Source organism: Babylonia areolata, chromosome 29, assembly GCF_041734735.1.
Source record: "Babylonia areolata isolate BAREFJ2019XMU chromosome 29, ASM4173473v1, whole genome shotgun sequence".
Lineage (NCBI taxonomy): Eukaryota > Metazoa > Mollusca > Gastropoda > Neogastropoda > Buccinidae > Babylonia > Babylonia areolata.
In genome coordinates, this window is record NC_134904.1 from 33,551,631 (window position 1) to 33,564,588 (window position 12,958).

Genomic DNA, 12,958 nt, shown 5'->3' on the forward strand with positions numbered 1-12,958 from the left:
TCGGGGATTGTTTTGTTGTTAATTGCAGTGATATTGTCGGGTTTTGTTGTTGTTTATTTTTTCTTTCTCCTCTGTCCAGTGGACACTCAGAGTAAAACACAAACCTAACGGTGTGGGCACACTATTGAAAACATCGGCTGGAGTGTTTCAACTCAGCAGCTGGTTTTTCTTTCCTGTTCTGCTATCTAACCGTTTGGCAGTATCTGCACGTACATCACTTGTGTAGAGTGATTTTTGACGAGGAGTTCGTGCACTCTTATTTGATGTTCTGCTTTGATTTGCTGTAACGGGTTCAGCGCACTGTGTAACGCTTTTTACCAGCCATTAATTTATTTTCCTTCTTTTATATATATACTTCTTTTTTTTTCTTCTTTTTTTTTTAATTCTGTGCTTAAAACATGAACTGTAAATTCCGGTACCTGACCTGGATCGTCTCCAAACAAGTGATGGAAAAAGCCACTGTTTTATTGTGAAGCAAACGCTGACAGAAGTTTTAATGCAACTCCATCTTAAGGTTATTTTGTTGATTCATTTTTTGTTGGATCCTGTTCAAGGCTTTCAGCAGTTTGTGAAGTGGTTCAGTGTCCGCAGGATCCTGTTCAAGGCTTTCAGCAGTTTGTGAAGTGGTTCAGTGTCCGCAGGATCCTGTTCAGGGCTTTCAGCAGTTTGTGAAGTGGTTCAGTGTCCGCAGGATCCTGTTCAAGGCTTTCAGCAGTTTGTGAAGTGGTTCAGTGTCCGCAGGATCCTGTTCAGGGCTTTCAGCAGTTTGTGAAGTGGTTCAGTGTCCGCAGGATCCTGTTCAGGGCTTTCAGCAGTTTGTGAAGTGGTTCAGTGTCCGCAGGATCCTGTTCAGGGCTTTCAGCAGTTTCTGAAGTGGTTCAGTGTCCGCAGGATCCTGTTCAGGGCTTTCAGCAGTTTGTGAAGTGGTTCAGTGTCCGCAGGATCCTGTTCAAGGGTTTCAGCAGTTTGTGAAGTGGTTCAGTGTCTGCAGGATCCTGTTCAAGGCTTTCAGCAGTTTGTGAAGGGGTTCAGTGTCTGCAGGATCCTGTTCAGGGCTTTCAGCAGTTTGTGAAGTGGTTCAGTGTCTGCAGGATCCTGTTCAAGGCTTTCAGCAGTTTGTGAAGGGGTTCAGTGTCCGCAGGATCCTGTTCAAGGCTTTCAGCAGTTTGTGAAGTGGTTCAGTGTCTGCAGGATCCTGTTCAAGGCTTTCAGCAGTTTGTGAAGTGGTTCAGTGTCTGCAGGATCCTGTTCAGGGCTTTCAGCAGTTTGTGAAGTGGTTCAGTGTCCGCAGGCTTTCTCAGCATTGCCTTCTTCTTCTTCTTCTGCGTTCACTCGTATGCACACGAGTGGGCTTTTACGTGTATGACTGTTTTTACCCCGCCATGTAGGCAGCCATACTCCGTTTTCGGGGGTGTGCATGCTGGGTATGTTCTTGTTTCCATAACCCACCGAACGCTGACATGGATTACAGGATCTTTAACGTGCGTATTTGATCTTCTGCTTGCATATACACACGAAGGGGGTTCAGGCACTAGCAGGTCTGCACATATGTTGACCTGGGAGATCGTAAAAATCTCCACCCTTTACCCACCAGGCGCCGTCACCGTGATTCGAACCCGGGACCCTCAGATTGACAGTCCAACGCTTTAACCACTCGGCTATTGCACCCGTCAGCATTGCCTTCTGATTCTGTGACTTGAAAACGTGCGTCTCTCACTGCGGTTTTCAGACTGCATGTTTTGTCTGTCCAGAGTTATCATGGCTTTGATAGTGTGATAGTACCACCTAATCTGGTATTCTACACTTGTAACGCTCTGAAAGAAATTCATGTGGTTCAAACAAATTCATGTGGATGCAAAAGCAGTATGAATGTTTCTGATATTATCCACAACTCACTTGTGTAACTGTTTGTTTATAACTATGAGGATCAAAAAAAGAGGGAAAGAAAGAATAGATCCTTTTTTTTTTTGCTTTTCTTTTTTTTTTCTCGTTTGATCGTTACTTTAATCGCCATAGCATATATCATTAGTGGGAGCGAGTGTGTGTGTGTGTGTGTGTATGTGTGTGTGCGTATGTGCTGACAGACCCATCTTCTTCCAAATGTTTCTGGACTGGTGTCAGTTTGACTGCCCATGTTTCCGCATCAGCTGCAGTTGCTATATTGTTGGGTTGCTTCTGCACATTGTTAACACTGCTGTGCTGTGGTGGGGGGTATGTCATGTGTTCATAGTGGTGTGTGGCTCATTCATTCCATACTTTGCCAGATCAGTACTTGAACACCACTGACAGTGTCATTCTAGGGGCTAAGGTGACCTATCCACAATGTTGTAATGATAGCCATAGTACTTTGGTGGTCTGTATTATATTGAAGTTTCCGTTTCAGTTTCACTTTCTCAAGGAGGCGTCACTGCGTTCGGACAAATCCATACACGCTACACCACATCTGTTGAGCAGATGCGCTTAGTCAGGCCTTGAGTGCATGCTTACATATTTGTGTACCTATGAAAGTGGATTTCATTTTACGTAATTTCGCCAGAGGACAACACTCTCGTTGCCATGGGTTCTTTTTCAGTGCGCCAAGTGCGTGCTGCACACGGGACCTCGGTTTATCGTCTCATCCGAAAGACTAGACGCTCAGTTTGATTTTCCAGTCAAACTTAGGAGAAAGGGCGAGAGCGGGATTCGAACCCACACCCTCACGGACTCTCTGTATTGGCAGCTGAGCGTCTTAACCATTCTGCCACCTTCCTCCTTAGGAAGAAACAGAATTAGGTGTATATACATATATATATCCAAAATGATTGTGAAACAGAACCTGATATACACAAGTAAATGTCATTCTTAACTATGATTCAGTTTATATCCTGAACTATAACAGTTTACGAGTCGCTGTATTCAAATTATCAATCACTGTGAATTTTGATGTGGTGCATACATCCCAAATGATTGTGAGGACTGGGATTTCATGCAGCAGAAACTCTGAATCAGTTAGGAGCAAGAAACTGTTTTGTTGTACTCTGTAAGAAATTGATATGTCTCACATGCGTGTCATGTCACTTGTAGAGCTTTGATGTCTTAAGTTGTATATTTTTATTCTCAACAATTCCTTTTCCTGTAACTGTATTTAGAGGGGTTTTTTGTTTGTTTTGTTTTTCTTCCAAATTTCACCCACATTTTTACCCTCATTTGCCCAGTTTCCCCCAACCCTCCATTCATCCACATCTCCCACCCCTTCTAACTGATAATACTCAGATGTATTCATAAATACTTTAACAAAATGTCTTCAATCACCGATATGTGTGACGGGACATTAAACAAAAAATTCCTCCTCCTCTCAACAATTCTGTATTTAGGAGGGAAATGGGAGAAAGTTATGACACTTTCAGGTATCTTGGAAAATAAGCACGAAAGAAAAACAACAACACCACAATAGCAACAACAACTGCGGATGTTGTGTCAGTTGGTACGCCTGGCGTGGAATGAATGGAAGCTGCACAAATGTAACAGACAGGCAACAGGTGTGGAGCAAGTCGTCTTCAGTGATGTTGTTTGGAACATGTAGTCCTGCTGGTGCTTGTGTGATTTTACAAGATGACCTCTGGCAACAACGTGGCTCAACTTTCAGTTTTACAATGTTATATGATTGTGGAAAGGACAAGCAGTGTGTGTGTGTGTGTGTGTGTGTGTGTGTGTGTGTGCAAGTTTGAAAGTAAGTGGGTGATTGCATGCACTAAGTTTCAGTGTGGCAATAAGGATTATTCTTGATATAATGTTTCAGGTATGTCTGCTAAATGGGAAAACTAGTTATCAGACTGCATAGAAACCATGAGAACCAGGTTTTTGTGAATTTGTGAATGTGTGGACGAGATTTTCTTTGGAATTTCAGTCTTCAAAATAGCAGATGCTGCCATTTTAGATTTTTACAAAAAATGGTATATTTTTCAAAATTTGTTATATAGTGCCTTTGGTTTGAGAATTCCCCAAACACAATTTGCGGCATTCAGTCATGTATATGTGCAGAGATTTGTCCATTTACGTTTTTGTGTGTTGATTTTGGGGGGGGGGGTTTGGGGTTTTTTTTTTGGTGTTCATGTGTGGGTTTTTTTTTAAACTTGTAGATCTATAATTTCAAATGTGAATAAAGAACTAGAAATAAGATAGATGATTTGTGTGATGATTTCTTTACCATTTCAGTTCATAATGTGTTCCATCATACATGTTTGTACAGATGTACTGCATTACCGCCTGCTTGCCAGTGTCAGTCCCATTGCTCCTTGAGTTTAAACAATTACGTTAACTTTTGAAATTCCTTTTTGCATTGGGTTTTTTTTTTTTTTTTTTTTTTCTAAGTTGATGGACGTTCTGTGTTGACATGTTCGTGTTGTGTGTAGTTTGCAGCGTGTCGCTTGCCCGAGGATTGCGTAACCGTGTCGTTGTTTCTGTCTGTTCTTTGGAAAAGCATCAGACCTGCAGTCTGTCGGCCCTGGGTCGCAGGAAGAGTGTTCACCAGGGAGTACGTACCCCTTAAAAACTCTTGTGGGCACAGGCGGTCTGCCAGTAGGCATGGAGTGTTCTTTGTTAGAGCGTGCTGCTGCTTAGTGTGTGTGTGTGTGTGTGTGGACTGCCCACCCCCACCCCCACCCCCCACCTCTCTTCCTCTCCCCCTTCCTGCCTGTAGTTTCTCAGTCCCTCCTCCACCCTCCTTCTTCTGGCTTTCTGTTTTCGGTTTGTTTATTTTTCTTTGTTGGGCTTTTTGTTTGATTCCCCCCCCCCCTCTCCTCTCCTTCAAGCAGTGTGTGTGGTGTGGTGTGGTGTGGTGTGGTGTGGCACTTCATGTGGACAGTGCTGGCTGTGCTGTGTGCTCTGTGTGTGTGTGTGTGTGGTGTGGCACTTCATGTGGACTGTGCTGGCTGTGCTCTGTGTGTGTGTGTGTATGTGTGTAGGTGTCTGTGAGTATATGATTGTGTGTGTATGTTTGTGTGTGTGTGTGTTTTCACATTTATGTGTGTGCATAGGTGTCTGTGAGTATGTGTGTGTGTGTGTGTGATATGTATAGAAATAAGGATAACCAGAGGAGTGCAAATCAACACTTTAAGCACACAAATAAGGATCAGCAAAGGCATGTAAGCAACAAAACATGGAAATGAGGACTTTTGTTTTTGTGCGTGCTTGTGTGGATCGTGTGCTCGCTCCCTTGCTAGTCCCAGTGTCCTGGTTGCCTTAATTAGTTTATAACCAGAGGAGTGCAAATCAACAATAACGCATACAAATGAAATTAGGCAAAGGAGTGTACATAAGCAACAAAGCATAGAAATTAGGATTACCAGAGAAACATCTGGATCAAGATGATATTTTCAAACAGAACTTAATTAGCTGACCATCCCTCACCCAGAACCATATCCCTTTTTCTGGTCCTCCTCTCCATGCTAATATAATATGTGATGTAGTTTTTATTCTTTTTTTTTTTTTTCATTTACATATTTGAATATATTGATTTACATTGGGGTTTTTTTCCTCTTTTTTTTAAAAATTACTTTCTCAAGGCCTGACTAAGCGCGTTGGGTTACGCTGCTGATCAGGGATCTGCTTGGCAGATGTGTAGTGCATATGGATTTGTCCGAACGCAGTGAATCCTCCTTGAGCTACTGATACCGAAACTGATGTAGTTTGATATGATACAGTACCATATGACATGATACAGTACAGTGTAATGTAATTTAATGCAGTATAATGTAATGTAGCATGACATTTTCAGGAGGTCTGTAATCGCATTGAACAGGAAGAGAAAACGTGTTTTGTTGAATGACAGTGTAAAGATGTGCATTATTCACTGACCGTTCACAGCTTCACTTCCAGTGCTTTGAAAGATCTCTTCTTTGTGTTTCTTTGGTTGAAACCTGTCTTGTTTTCGTTGGAGGGCACAGGACAGGTGTGTGTGGTGGTGGTGGTGGTGGGGGGGGGGGGGGGGGGGGGGGTTGTTGGGGGAACTCCTTCTCTTTTTCCAGTTTTGTTTGTTTCTGAATGGGGAAATAGAGATTCAGATCAACTCTGTGTGTGTGTGTGTGTGTGTGCATGCACATGCTGATTTGTGAGTGATTTTGCATGCGTATGTGTAAGCTTATGCAGCTGCGTACGTGGTATGTCAGTGTTTTTGGCTTTGTGCGTGCATGTGCTTGTGTGAATGTGCTCGCTCACATGCCAGTCTTGTGTGTCCTGGTTGCCTTTATGATTGAGCATTGGTAGAAAGGCACATGTTCTTAGAGTGTCACATCTCACAGTAGAGAATTCTTAGACTACTGTGGACATGTTTTCAGTGTCCAGTGGGTAATCTTCAAGCTTGCCATTGTTTGTTTTTGTTGTTTTTTTTGTTTTTTGTTGTTGTTTTTTAAAGACTACATAGTGAAATGAAACTTTAAACTTGAAACAGCTCACAGTTTCAGTTTCAGTTTCAGTAGCTCAAGGAGGCGTCACTGCGTTCGGACAAAACCATATACGCTACACCACATCTGCCAAGCCAAGCAGATGCCTGACCAGCAGCGTAACCCAACGCGCTTAGTCAGGCCTTGAAAAAAACACACACAAAAAACAACAAAAAACGGGGGAATAAATAATAACTGTGGCCCAACACTCGGCTTATATCACAGATTGACATAAGTTTACATTTGGGTCAACAGCAAAGTGAGAGCTGTATTATCAATGGTTTCTCCAGTCAATGGGAAACCATTTACAGCTTAGTCTTTTGTGAAGGACTATGACTCTCAAACTAGGAGAACAGCTAGAATAGAAGAGGACAGGATAGATTGAGGGTCTGATGACAGTCAGTCGTGTCCGACTATGACCATCAGAACAGCTGAGGAGCAACTGTTGTTCCGACTATCTGGGCTAGAATTTTATTATAGTGGAGAGTGTCTTGCCCAAGTTACATCCCCACTCTCTCGGCCAAGAGGGTTTTAGGACAGTCGGCGTTGGGATGGTTCCCAAAGGCCAACTAGCCCACGAGGCTGCAGCACTAAGAGCTAGTGCAATTTTGCCTCCTAGTTTGAGAGTTATAGTCCTTCACAAAAGACTAAGCTGTAAATGGTTTCCCATTGACTGGAGAAACCATTGATAATACAGCTCTCACTTTGCTGTTGACCCAAATTTAAACTGATGTCAATCTGTGATATAAGCCGAGTGTTGGGCCACAGTTAACTCCAGAAACAATCTGAAGAAGTTGAGGACAGAGATGCTTTTGTATGACCTCAGCTTTACTGAAGAAGTAGTGTTGAAACTTTAGGATATTTGTCAGTTTATATGACTTCTACTTATTATTATTATCATTACTACTACCCTTTTATATATATATATATATCATAATTATTATTTATTTATTTATTTATGTAAGCTTATCTATTATTTATTAACTTTTTTTTTCTTTTTTTTCTCAAGGCCTGACTAAGTGCGTTGGGTTACGCTGCTGGTCAGGCATCTGCTTGGCAGATGTGGTGTAGCGTATATGGATTTGTCCGAACGCAGTGACGCCTCCTTGAGCTACTGAAACTGAAACTGAAGTAATCAGAAAATTTAAGGATGGGCATACATTTGTATCACTTCTGCAGTGAATTCTTGGAATTGTGAAGTGAAAGTAGCTTTCACTGATCATGGGTTGATCACACAGAGGGATCGTTTCTTCTTCTTCTTCTTCTTCTTCTTCTGCATTTGTGGGCTGCAACTCCACGTTCACTCGTATGCACACGAGTGGGCTTTTACGTGTATGACCGTTTTTACCCCGCCATAAGGATCGTTTCAATTTCCCAGCGCCTATTTCAAGGTGAAGAGCATCTACTTAAACAAAGCTGTTACAAGCAAAGAAATGATAAAGCGCCATATTTCCCATCTCAGTCAGCATGCACGTAGCGCACGTAAAAGAACCCACGGCAACAAAAGGGTTCTTCCTGGCAAAATTTTGTAGAAAAATCCACTTCGATTGGAAAAACAAATAAAACTGCACGCAGGAAAAAAATACAAAACAAGAGAGCCAATGCCTTCAAGACTCACTTGTAATACAGTTTTTAAAAAGATCTAATCGTTAAAATGTGTTCTGTATTTTTTATTATAAAGCTTCGGGTTAAAAAAAAAAAAAAGGCCTTATGGCAGATTCGAACCCTGCGTTTTCGGGTGAGAATAAACTGTCTTACCCATTACACTATCATGGCTCCTTAGTTGACATCCTAAAATTTAATATTTAAGGGCGATAAATCGATTGTGGTATTCGCCGTGAGAACGCTGTTTAAATCATATTATTCTGGTGTATCTTGGGCATTCAGAAATCTTTAAGGGCAATTAAAAATTCTTTTTAAGTCTGCAGTAAAGGAGACGTGGCTATCGCCGCAGTCACACTGCAACATTTAGCCGTTTTCTCTGGATCTAGATAGATGTGCAAGTTTAGTTACACCTGCCAGGAATGTAGTACGACACGGTCGATTCAATTTCTCTTTTGTATTCATTCTATTTTTATAGTTTTAAAGTTGATATGAAAATTGAGTATTTTGTTAAACTAATAACACATAGAGCCAAGTACAAGTACTTCCTGAACGTCAGATGAAGTGAAAAGGACTTCATTTTGAGAAAAGTCAAGACTGGAAATTTTTATGTTTCATCAAGGGTATTAACTCTCATGGTTTATTATTTTTAACAGTGAATTCCGACTGATTTTGTTGATATTTTTATAGCAGTTTGGGGAATAAACCAGTAAGTGATGAGGCGTTTACAAATCTTTCTCAAAATAAATATTTAACAGTCTCCTTCTCCAACTTTCCATCACATGTTATCGTGTATTGTTGATTGAATATAGGATTGAACGGGCAGGTCAACAACTTGAACAAAATGGCGTCCTTCGTTCGTGAGGAATATGAGCACGCGCTTTGAATATGTATAAATATGTGTACGCAATTGATTTTTGCCCATGACCTTCAGGGCTCAGCCAGTAGATCTATAAAGTCCACTCGTAGTATTGATTTTAGTATTTTCCAAAAAAGACCACTTGGGCGAATGAACATAGTGAAAGCCCTGTACACTGAGAGTAAAACACACAAGCTTTTTATGTATTGAGTATAATTTCAAAATGTAATGTAGATGAGAAAGATCAGTTTAAAGCAAATTAACCCCCCTAGCATTAATTACAGATTAATTTCCCTTTTTTACTATCTGTACCAAAGACATGCAAAATAAATATTACTTCCATGCTTAGCAAAAGAAGTTCCTGTTTGAACAAAAAATGATAAAAATGACTGCTCTTGTTGTTGTGTCAGAACATCAGATCAAAGTGCTAAGTTTAGAGAATAAAAAAAATATAAATGTAACAGTAAATTCAATTTGCATATAATTTGGCTTCTCTTTTTTTATTTTTTTGTGCCAATCCCAGAGGTGCAATATTGTTTTAAACAAGATGACTGGAAAGAACTGATTTTTTCCTATTTTTATGCCTAATTTGGTGTCAACTGACAAAGTATTTGCAGAGAAAATGGCAATGTTAAAGTTTACCACACACACACAGAGACACACACACACACAACTGAACACCGGGTTAAAACATAGACTCACTTTGTTTACACAAGTGAGTCAAAAATGGGTGGCGCTATAGTGTAGCGACACACTCTCCCTGGGGAGAGCAACCCGAATTTCACACAGAGAAATCTGTTGTGATAAAAATGAAATACAAATACAAGTATCATTCAGAAATCAAATACAGAACTTTGCACTGGCCAGCTCCTGACTTGAACATGTTTCTTTGCTGGTACAGGTACACACTGACCTGGCTTCCACATGTATATTCTTGATAGTATATGCAAAGTACAGAGTGGGGTGATATATTGACAATACCAAATATGTCACGCTGGAACAAAACCTCACTTCAAATCGGGCCTCGAAACACAAACTGTGCAAAATTTCTTTCATGGTTGTTAAGATATTGTGTGTGTGTGTCTGTGTGTGTGTGTGTGTGTGTGTGTGTGTGTGTGCGCGCGCACGCTTTGCCATTGACAAGGTGGGTATAGGGCATTATACCATTCTTCTTCCTCTTCTTCTTCCTCTTCCTCTTCTGCATCCTTTTCTTCTCTTCCTTCCTCCACCCTCTATTCTTTTTCTTTTCCTCCTCCAACTTCCTTCTTTTCCTCCTCCTCCTCCTCCTCCTCCTTCCTTCTTTTCCTCCTCCTCCTCTTTCCTTCTTTTCCTCCTCCTCCTCCTTCCTTCTTTTCCTCCTCCTCCTCATGCTTTCTTCTTTTCCTCCTCCTACTCCTCCTCCTCCTCCCTTCTTTTCCTCCTCCTCCTCCTTCCTTCTTTTCCTCCTCCTCCTCCTTCCTTCTTTTCCTCCTCCTCCTTTCTTTTCCTCCTCCTCCTCCTCCTTCCTTCTTTTCCTCCTCCTCCTCCTCTTTCCTTCTTTTCCTCCTCCTCCTCCTTCCTTCTTTTCCTCCTCCTCCCTTCTTTTCCCCCTCCTCCTTTCTTCTTTTCCTCCTCCTCCTCCTCCCTTCTTTTCCTCCTCCTCCTTCCTTCTTTTCCTCCTCCTCCCTTCTTTTCCTCCTCCTCCTCCTTCCTTCTTTTCCTCCTCCTCCTCCTCTTTCCTTCTTTTCCTCCTCCTCCTCCTCCTCCCTTCTTTTCCTCCTCCTCCTTCTTTCTTCTTTTCCTCCTCCTCCTCCTCCTCCTTTCTTCTTTTCCTCCTCCTCCTCCTTCCTTCTTTTCCTCCTCCTCCTCCTCCCTCCTCCTCCTCCTTCCTTCTTTTCCTCCTCCTCCTCCTCTTTCCTTCTTTTCCTCCTCCTCCTCCTCCTCCCTTCTTTTCCTCCTCCTCCTCCTCCCTTCTTTTCCTCCTCCTCCTCCTCCCTTCTTTTCCTCCTCCTCCTCCTCCTTCCTTCTTTTCCTCCTCCTCCTCCTCCTCCCTTCTTTTCCTCCTCCTCCTCCTTTCTTCTTTTCCTCCTCATCCTCCTCCTTTCTTCTTTTCCTCCTCCTCCTCCTTCCTTCTTTTCCTCCTCCTCCTCCTCCTTCCTTCTTTTCCTCCTCCTCCTCCTGCTTCCTTCTTTTCCTCCTCCTCCTCCTCCCTCCTCCTCCTCCTTCCTTCTTTTCCTCCTCCTCCTCCTCCTTCCTTCTTTTCCTCCTCCTCCTGCTTTCTTCTTTTCCTCCTCCTCCTCCTCCTCCTTCCTTCTTTTCCTCCTCCTCCTCCTCCTTCCTTCTTTTCCTCCTCCTCCTGCTTCCTTCTTTTCCTCCTCCTCCTCCTCCTCCTCCTCCTTCCTTCCTTCTTTTCCTCCTTCTTTTCCTCCTCCTCGTCCTTCCTTCTTTTCCTCCTCCTCCTCCTCCTGCTTCCTTCTTTTCCTCCTCCTCCTCCTCCTTCCTTCTTTTCCTCCTCCTCCTCCTCCTCCTCCTCCAATGCTGATCATGACTCGATAGAAATGGGCAGATTTGTAAACTGTTAGTATGAGTGGATGACAAATAGGTAGGACAGGGAAGGTTGGAGTGGTTGTGGGGGAGTTGGATCTTTGCAGTATTTAGGACAGTAAAGGTAGTTGTTGTTTTGTTTTGTTTTGTTTTTCTTTTCTGACTGCTAGTAGTTGACCTGTAAGCATAAAGCTTCATCCTTTGGGAATCCCGTCAAATCCACCTGGTGACCTGCTTTTTGTTGTTTTTGTTATTTTTAGTTTCTGTGTCATTTGTAAATCATCATGTGAGATTTCTGCTGACAACCTCAAAAAAAAAAAAAAAAAATACAGAGGGAAAAATAAAGTAGGTTGTGAATGTGTGTGTGTGGGGGGGGGTCTGGGGGGGGGGGAGGGAGAGAGATAGAGAGAGTCGTTATTCTGGCTCTGTGTTTGTATGTGTCTCTCTCTCTTTGTATCCCCTCCCAAACCATCCCCCTCCATGCTCCACTACAGTCCCTCACCTCTCCCTCCCACTCCCACCCTCACTTCAGGCTCCACACTCCCCCTTTCAGTTTCAGTGTCTCTCTGTGTGTTTCTGTTGATTGCTCAATGGTTATGTTGCGGCTCGTATCAGGCCTGGAGTGATGGCCTAGAGGTAATGCGTCCGCCTAGGAAGCGAGAGAATCTGAGGGCGCTGGTTCGAATCACGGCTCAGCCGCCGATATTTTCTCCCCCTCCATTAGACCTTGAGTGGTGGTCTGGACGCTAGTCATTCAGATGAGACGATAAACCAAGGTCCCGTGTGCAGCATGCACTTAGCGCATGTAAAAGGGTTGTTCCTGGCAGAATTCTGTAGAAAAATCCACTTCGACAGGAAAAACAAATGAAACTGCACGCAGGAAAAAATACAAAAAAATGGGCGGCACTGTAGTGTAGCGACGCACTCTCCCTGGGGAGAGCAGCCCGAATTTCACACAGAGAAATCTGTTGTGATAAAAATGAAATACAAATACAAATACTCATTATCCACTGACTCAGGGCATTGTTTCCATTGGTGATAATGCCTTTTGACACTGGGGAAGATTTTCTGGCACTTGTGGTGGTTTGGGGTGGAGGTGGGGGGGGGGGGGGGGGTGTAGAATTCTGACATTTTCTTATGTGGGTTGTGTATGTATTGGTTGGGTTGTGTGGGTTTTTTGGGGTTTTTTTTTTGGCAGCCATTAGCCTTTTTTGTTTGTTTTGTAAGTGGGGTTTTTTTTTTGGTTTTGTTTTTTCTCTCTCAAGGCCTGACTAAGCGCGTTGGGCTACGCTGCTGGTCAGGCATCTGCTTGGCAGATGTGGTGTAGCATATATGGATTTGTCCAAACACAGTGACGCCTCCTTGAGCTACTGAAACTGAAACTGTGTTGGCGTGTGTAATATATATAAAGCAGTTTGAACGTTGCGGTCATACGCGCACACATGTAGACTCACACACACACACACACACACATGTGCGCGCACACACATACACATGTTTTCCCCAACCTGTTTGTTGCATGGGTGGGAATATTTCGGCAAGATGCTGAATTCAG

The 12,958-nt window shown here is 42.7% G+C and overlaps 1 protein-coding gene across 6 annotated transcripts in view; it reads left to right on the forward strand.

The window, feature by feature from the left end:
- Window positions 1–12,958, forward strand: part of LOC143274577 (small G protein signaling modulator 1-like) — a 95,691-nt gene that overhangs the window by 26,826 nt on the left and 55,907 nt on the right. The window contains exon 8 of one of the 6 annotated variants that reach the window (XM_076578422.1): window positions 4,460–4,513. The exons of the other annotated variants lie outside the window; for them this stretch is intronic. Coding sequence (XP_076434537.1) covers window positions 4,460–4,513 — 54 coding nt within the window. The remainder of the gene's footprint in view (window positions 1–4,459; window positions 4,514–12,958) is intronic. 6 annotated transcript variants of the gene reach the window in all.